The sequence below is a fragment of the Crassostrea angulata genome, chromosome 2 (assembly GCF_025612915.1).
Source record: "Crassostrea angulata isolate pt1a10 chromosome 2, ASM2561291v2, whole genome shotgun sequence".
NCBI classification, from domain to species: Eukaryota; Metazoa; Mollusca; class Bivalvia; order Ostreida; family Ostreidae; genus Magallana; species Magallana angulata.
Window position 1 is genome coordinate 12121736 of NC_069112.1, and position 8718 is coordinate 12130453.

Consider the following 8718-nt stretch of genomic DNA (forward strand, 5'->3'; position numbering starts at 1 on the left):
AAATCATGAATATTAAAATTTTTAAAAAGGGCACCACTAAGCGGAGCATCCCGTCGCCACATGAATTATTTTGTGGAGGATGTATTTTTCAGGAGTATATAGTTATATGAATGAGGAAACCACATTCTACGAACCCTCCGTTACTCAAAACCTACTCTTTTTTTTTTTTTTTACCTGTATTTGGTCTAAATCCAAACAATATCTAGTTGTTGATTTGAACTGCTAACTTTCACTTTTGTTTAAAACCAGAAAAGCGAAAGTGGTTATCGTTAAGTCCTTTTTAAAGTTGGTTTAAAATTGTGTTATGTAAACGATATATTATAAAGTTTTCAACTTATTGACTTAAAAATTAATATGGTTTGTCTTTTTACTATGCCAAATAAGTGTAAGAAGTTTGAAACATATCCGTGTAAGGGTTTTCTATTAAACTTGCTTCCAAGCTGAAAACACGTACACGCATACACACACGCGCACAACAGCGATGTTATATCCCCGTCGCAACAAGTTGCACAATGGGATAATAATGACCATAATGTTGCAACCATAATGTAACTGGTGGACACACTGGTCTTTCGTCTATGAAGCGACAAAACAAGCTTTGATATAAAATTATAGAGCACAAGTTGCACAAACATTCCTTTGTGATCAGCAGTATTTTACAAGGTAGCAAGTGGTTGAAAATGTTTAAAACTTACAGGAGGCGGAGTTTTCTCCACAAGACGGTACCTCTTATGTATATAGCAAGAAAGAAAAGATAGATAAACAGGAAGAATTTATCTGAGGCAATGCGATCATGTATCCTCCTTTTTTCTGGATCTGTCAATGATGATAATAAGTGAAGTATATCTCCTCTACCCCCTTTGAGGGAATATGTGCTTAATTGATTACCTGAACAATCTAGGGCTGGTGAATCTGCATTTAGCATGACAATTTCCAAAATATTTTTGTCCACACAAAACTGTACATAACTTTTCGTGGAACCACATGAACCCTGAATTAAAAGCTGTCCGATTGGTTCCGTAGAAGCAATAAGCACTGTAATACAACATCAGAACATTCCTAATTGAGTAGGTTAACAAAAATCACAGGTTGATCCGACTCCAATTAGAAGAATACAAATCCTAAAGCAAATTATGATAAAAACAAATGATTCAAAAAACTATTATTATTTAACTTTTGATGTCATTACTTTACTAGCATCTTAATATCTTTTAAACGACCTAACCAGCCCCATGAAGCAAAACGGTGTGGGTTGTTTATAAGTAAGAATGGCAACTCTTGATCCCGACATAAAATACCAGCAATCATATTTCACTTATTTAAGTCTGAGAGAAGTTCTGCAGCTACTATATTAATAACTAATTGCAAATGTTACTTTACGAAAACAATATTAAATGTAATGGTGCTTTCTTGAGAAAGAGAAAGGCCAAAGTGTAAGAGAGATATGAAATTAACTTGCAATTTTACTACTCAAACTGTGTTTGTACATGAGAGAGAGAGAGAGGGAGAGAGAGAGAGATGCACTATACTTATATAGGGGGCCTGGCAGTAAAATATAGTCTAATAAATATAGAGTCATTACAGATTTCTTACCAAGATTGAGTCTGAATCCGATCCAGCGTCATTATTTGAAGACAACGGCCGTAATAAACGTGCGCTCTTCTTATTTTTCGTCGGGGTAGATAAACTGTCAATATCGTTACACTCCTATGAATCAGTTTCCGTGTCTTCTAACTCTAAATGCAAACTGTTGACTTTCTTGTTCTTCCTCGGAACCGCTGAAATCCATTAAAACTGACATCTTGGGAAATTTACAGGTCTATCAGTAGAAATTCTTGTATTTAAGGGCTGGGGATCATGGTTGGTTGCTGACTCACCTCCAAATATTTAGCACTGCAGGGACCGATAGTGTGTCTGACTCCAGGGAGGGTTAAGGGCAGGGTTGTTGGTTAGGATCCGGTGATACATGTAGTGACACAGGTTGACTTGCTGGGATGGTGTCTATTTGGCTTAATACTGCAGATGGTTGATTTTGTTGGCATGCATTTCCGCTTGGCACTACTGAGGATGTGCCGATTTGTTCAGTGTCTGGTGGTGGCATCACACTGTGATGTACAATGGTTAATGGGTTTAGATTGAATTGCTTTTGTTTCTTCAGGATCGCGTCGGCGAGCAGATCATAGTCAATTGTTAAACTTTGACTTCCCTTCTTCTGTCGTTAAGAGGGTTGATCAATCTCAGAAGATTGTGTTGTTGATAAAACATGACGTCTACTATTTTTGGGAGGCACTGTCTGAGGAAACAGAGAGTAACAATCAATTAGAAGAGCTGTTACTTTGCACCAATACACAAACTGAGCTCATACCCAGAGAAATCTAGTATTCCAAATCATTTTTTTAAATTGCAAAACATTTGGCAACAAGTGATACTGCTTCAAGACAATATATACAACAAAAATGTACCTAAATACAATGACACTTTAAATAAGAGCTCAAACTCTGTGCAGATAAATAATAGAACACAATAGTTCTTAGGGTTATGGTAATTGATAAAAGAGCTCGAACTCTGTGCAAATAAACAAACTGAGCTCATACTCAGTAAATTTTGGTGATTAAAATAGCCAAGTTGTTTAAGTAAATTTTGGTGATTAAAATAGCTAAGTTGTTTAAGTAAATTTTGGTGATTAAACAAGCTAAGTTGTTTATCTCACCAACTCGGTAAGAATGGGAAAACAAAACCAAAGTGCAGCAGACTTGAATTTCAAATAACAGGCACACACTTGAAATTTAAAGCACAAATTCATAATAATTGACCAAAGTCATAGGGCAAATAGACCTTAACCAAGTGAATCAAGTAAGTGATATAAATATTGTAGACTTAATGTTAACTTAGGGAGTAATGCGACAAAACATTACACATACAATAAGTTAACAATTTACAAGAAAATACAGGCATTCTCTCTGAAATATTCCAAGTAGATACATGTAGCTGTCTGCTATAATTGAGAACTAAAAACCCCACCTAAAGGTATTGGGTAACATGCAGAATAGCAGATTTAATGCTTTGTAGATACTTTCTGGAGTATTTCCCATTCATGTCTTCTCGGATATGCACTCCATCGGAAGAGAGGGAAATCAAGGGACGCCCAAAACCTCAGTGCTTCCTAAAAGAAATGTTATCATGTAATGCACATGGCGAAGCGAGTTGAAGGTTCAGAGAAATCACCTCCGAGTTGAATGTTGCTGACACGCGTTGGGAAGTACGCCTGGGAATTTGTCCAATCACTACATGTTGCACGTTACAACCGTGCAACAAATAATGCGCATACGAAAGAATTTCTTGCGCCAATATGGGTATATTAGGGGAGCTGCAGCACATGTCATTTTCTCCAAATTGAATGAACACAATGTTGGGTCGCGCAACAAACTAGGTAAACTCACGTAGTGCACAAAGTCTAGAAATTGTCGAACCTCCTCTTGCCACAAAAGTTACATAGTATTGTTCCCGATTCAAACGTATATTGTTGTCCTCAGGACTATTGTTCATTAAATCTCTGAGGCGACGTATAAAGGAATGACCCACCAAAGTTACACGCAGGGGGTCTCGACAATTCGCCCTCGGTGTTCCCGCCATCTTGGTAAAAGAGGTAAACACATGCCTGGATGTTGGATCGAGTAAAAGAGTCACAAATACTGACCTGAAAGTCTGTTGTAGTATGTAGGACAGGGAACAGTCACTTACAGTCAGGATGACGTCATAGGGTCACACCAAGGTCACACCAAGGTCAAGTGATGAGTAAGGTCACACCAAGGTCAAATAAGTTACCCAAGGTGACCTTGGAACCTAATCAGGAAGTCACTTGACAGTCAGGATGACTTTATGGGTCACACCGAGGTTAAGTGATGAGTAAAGTCACACCAAGGTCAAGTGAGTTTAAAATGACCTTTGTGAAATGACCTTGATCAAGTTGATGTCTCCTTGATAATTAGAACACGTATTGTGTCAACTTAATAACATACAGGTAAAAAGGTCACAACTTGAAGGTCATAATGAACTATAAAAGGGGATCATGGCCGAGTAATTTTCTACAGAATCCATGGTTACTATCTGCAGTCAAGCCAGTAAGTAAAAAACTTATCAATTAGATGATTAAAAAAAACAGTAGTATAAGAACAAATACAGTTTTTATTGATGAAGTCTGATATAAAATTTACAAAAATTTAAGATTGAGCTAAATTTGTCTACATGGTGTATACAATCGATCTTTTTTAAAACAGTCACAATGAAGTCTTTTTAAATAATCCTGTCTATATGGTATATACAATCTATCTTTTTTAAACAGTCACAATTAAGTCTTTTTATAATGACCAATGAATCTGTAATGTCACAGAGTTTTAAATTCCACTCTTCTTTTACAGTTTTTTTTAATAAAATCTGTAATATAATTTACTAAGATTGCTGACTGGGCCAGGTCTTTGACCATACAATCTATGAGTTGTTGAAGAGCGGAGAGTTCTTCTCCCAGCAAGGGTCTTTCTTGCTTATTATTTGACCTCCTGCACCTTTTCTCCAACGCAGCGTACTTTTGAGGTCTCTTCTTTCTGTAGATATAATAATGAAATAGTCAGGATCGTTAAAAGTGTTCTTGAGATTCATTTAAACCACATATATATAAACACGTGATCAAATAAGTTAAATACAATTAATTAAACATACTAACTGATAAAACACATAAATGAACAACTGTCATTTATTTTGATAATTACAGTACTTCAATGTTATGATTTCAAATTCTGGAGATGCTCCTTCTCCCCGTAGCAAATGACGCACTCTCCACTTATCTCTTTTTCTGCCTTTATGGCCCAACTTGGTATTATAGTTAGGTGGCTCCGGTCGTCAATGGGGTGCCGGCCGTGTTGATAAAGCTCCAGGAAAATGTCCGGAGACGGGGTCCTGGACGGCGGCATCTGGACAAGAGGCGGAGACGGGGCCCTGGGAGCTGGTGACGGAGTCCTGGGAGGCTGAGGAGGAGATGGAGTCCTGGGAGGCTGAGGCAGCGGCGGCGGAGGTCCAGGAAATGTCCGTACCATGGGAGGAGGAGAGGGCGGACTGCTAGGTACGAAATCCGCGAATAAATTCCTAGCCCGCTGGAATGGTCGGACAAAGGCGGAGCTCTGGGATGGAATGGTTGACGGGATATGGGGTCCCGATCTCCCTCGCCCTACGGGATAAGGGCCTCCTCTTCCACGTCCTACAGGTCGGGGGGGGGGGGGGAGATGGTGCTCTCCTCCGGATTGGCGAAAACGGTCCCGCTGGTCTAGCTCGCCGATTGTCCGGGCAGTCCAATGATAAGGCAAATGAATGGTCCTGCCTCGCTACAAAGTACGATCGGTCACAATGCGTCCGGTTTGGTGAGTATGGCGGCGGTGACGGTGTGACCGTCTTCGTCGGAGTATCTGTCGGCGAGTAAGCTTCCTCAGGATCGGGACTGGCCGGGGACTCAAGCACCGCTGGGCTGCTCACTGGAATGGCGATAATAGCTCCTGGCACCAAGCATGGGCGGCGGCGGTCTGGTAGGGGGCACCATCCTCCGCTCTACAGTTTCCTCTAACTCGTTCACCATGATGGGGTTCGGCCTATAAAATTCTTCATCAGAGAGGTTCTGAGGATTGGCCTCATCTTCAAACAAGTGCAATGGCCTAAAACAGACCCGGTCATATCTCTGGTGGACAGGATTCCACTGATAATCCCAAAGTTCGATTATTTGTCTCGTGAACAAGCGAGGATAACTATGGCTCACTGGCACTGAAGTACTCATGGTTGTGTTTTCTTGCAAATACTAGGTAACTAGTGAAGTGCGGGTATAGAGAACGCCGATATTTACGATAAGAAGGTGGAGCTTAACAAAAGGGGCGGAGTTTCAATCAAGCTAAATGACAGTTGTCAAGGAAATCTGAGTTCAATAGTTCAAGTACCTTGAAATCGACAGTTTCAGCACGCGCTGTGACGTCATATCATTGGTTTTAACTCTTTTGTACTCAAGATACACCATAGAAAACACATTTTTTTTGGTTAATCAATTTTTTATTAATACCAACACAATAACTCAAAAAATAATACAAACACATTTAACTCAGAATACAAACATATTAAATCAACTTCACTTTGTTAATCAAACGTTCAGGCAATTTTATGCGTCTTTTTATAACACAAGAAAGTTCGTAGCCATATTCCGGTGTACGCCAAAACCATTCATACAATTGATAGCGTTTTTTAAAAATCGGATCAAGGAGATGGCTCATCTCTTCAATACGCCGTTCAAATCGACTCCGGTCTGCTGCAGCGGTCATCCATTCGCTCGTCCGATCCTCGTTAGGAACTTCGTAAATTTTCAATTCAGGATCAAATCTTACTTTTTTTATTGGCTCTCTTGTTTTAACACAGCCACGTCCGGGACAACGCCTTCTTCGTCCACGGGTCGAGCGTTCTCGCTGTCGTCCTCTACAATCAAACATTGAGGCATGTTCAGATTTCTCTTTAGTTTCATGTACGCAAACTCCAGAGCCGCAATTTTCATTTGATCGACCTGCCGAATTATGTGAGTACATTCTCTTCCTTTTTGGGTAAACATTTTCTTCATACAATTCCAACTCTGATATTCTTTTAAAGTCACCCCGGTTAATTTCTGCAACAATCCTGGTTTGGCTCCCTCGGCTGTCCAATAAATCGTCGGCAATCTCCCGGGATTCGGGTTTTCCGCGATCAATATCAGTACTTTCTGAAGCCATCTCAGGTTGTCGATTTGTTTGCTCATCTCCACGATCTGTACTAACTTCTGTCGTTTCTCCCCGGTCGCCATCGCGTTCCATTTCGTCACCAACAAATACCCTTCAAAGGAAAATGAAGCAATATCAGACATCATAATTGCTCTAGTATCATTCTCTGATTTTTAAAATGATAAAAAACCCTCTATTATATACCCTCAGACAAACATGTTTACGAACTTTCTCAAGGCCACTACACAGCTGCAGGTGTTTACGTCAAACTCACAGATGTTTTTTTTTAGGTCAAACAGCTGCAGCGATTTTAACAATAACAACTTCAGTCATGTAAACAACGAGGGTATATAAGACAGGACTTTTTATTAAATAAAATCATTCTCTCAAAATCATGAACTATGATCCATCTCTCTTGACCTAGTCGCAGGACACCGTAGCCTTAGAAATGGCTGCATTCGATCACGAGGATCCCTCATACATGAGCAAGGAAGACTTCGGAGTTATAACTACCACTCAAGAAGGAATTCTGAATACCATGCAAGTCATGAGCAATGAAATTGCTAATCATACCGACATCATCTTGAAAAAAAATCAAAAAGGAATTCTGGATACCCTCGAAGTCATGAGCAGTGAAATTACTAATCATACCGACATCATCCTGAAAAAAATTCAAGAAATACAGCAAAAACAAGGAGGAATGACTACCGTTTATAAATGCTATACCTGCGGAGAGGAAGGTCACTTTTCACCGAAATGCCCTCACAAAGAAGAATACCAAAAGAAAAAAAAAACTAACAGCGCCGAAGAAATCAAACCAAAATGTACCTGCTTCACTTGCGGAGAACCGGGACATTATTCTACCAACTGCCCTGAAAAAGAGAACGTAAAACCAGCACCAACTAAAACCAACGAATGCTTCAATTGCGGGAAAGAAGGACACTGGGCTAATAAATACCCACACGAAAAACAGAAAAAGAAAACAGCAGCACAAAAAAGAAGCGCTTGCTATACTTGCGGAGAAACAGGCCATTGGACCAAGGACTGCACAAAAATCGAAGAAGTCATTCAAACTTCGGATATTGAAGATACTGAACCGCCCAAAAAAATCAAAAAAGAGAGAAAAAAACCAACCAAAAAACCTAAAAAAGAAGACTTGGATGAGGAAATGAAAATCGAACAAAAAATACCGGGGCGAATGAAGAGAATCAACAATCAAAACATGTTCATTGAGGAACCCGACCTCGATTAAAAACCGAAATCCGTGAAAGAAAAGGATTATTTCTTCAATGTAAATACGTTTAATAACTTTAACTTTAACGGTTTATCATTATTGTCTTGTTCTAATTGCATGTTTTCATTCAATAAATTCGTTTTCACTCTATACTGCCTTTGTTTACCTTTATTTCGACGCCATTTTTGATTTGACCTCAATAATTTAGACGCCATTTTGGATTTGACCTCAGTTGACCCCCCTATCTAGAGGCCTTATACTACTCATGGCCTGGCGAAAATTGACATCATTGAAAAATCAATCCCCTCCATCCTTTTGAATCTGTCGAATAAGGTCCATATATATGGCTAAATCTTCAGATATTGAAGGATTGGTGGGATTAGCTTTCCTAATGACAGATGAACAAATTAAAAAAGCATTTGTCCAAGTTTCAATTGTTAAAACTTTTTTTCCCCAGAGGTAAGACCAATTTTTTGATTCTTTACTGCAAAATGCGAATCAAGTTCTGCTGGCTGATGTGATATCAACCAAAACATCAGACAATAAACTCCCTACTTCTAATTTTGTCTTGTAGCTTTGCATTTATTTTGGAGTACAAAGGTCTTCCTAGAGGCTTGTAATTGTACATGTGTTAATTTTCAAACGTAGAGACAATATCCTGAGCAGGAATATGAATTGAACTTGAGTCGTTATTTTGATCATGCATAC

At 39.2% G+C, this 8718-nt stretch overlaps 1 protein-coding gene across 1 annotated transcript; it reads left to right on the forward strand.

The window, feature by feature from the left end:
* Positions 1-7224: 7224 nt before the first annotated feature.
* LOC128173897 (zinc finger CCHC domain-containing protein 9-like) lies at positions 7225-8028 on the forward strand. The gene has a single exon (XM_052839571.1). The coding sequence runs from the start codon at positions 7225-7227 to the stop codon at positions 8026-8028; it is 804 nt and encodes a 267-aa protein (XP_052695531.1).
* Positions 8029-8718: the final 690 nt, after the last annotated feature.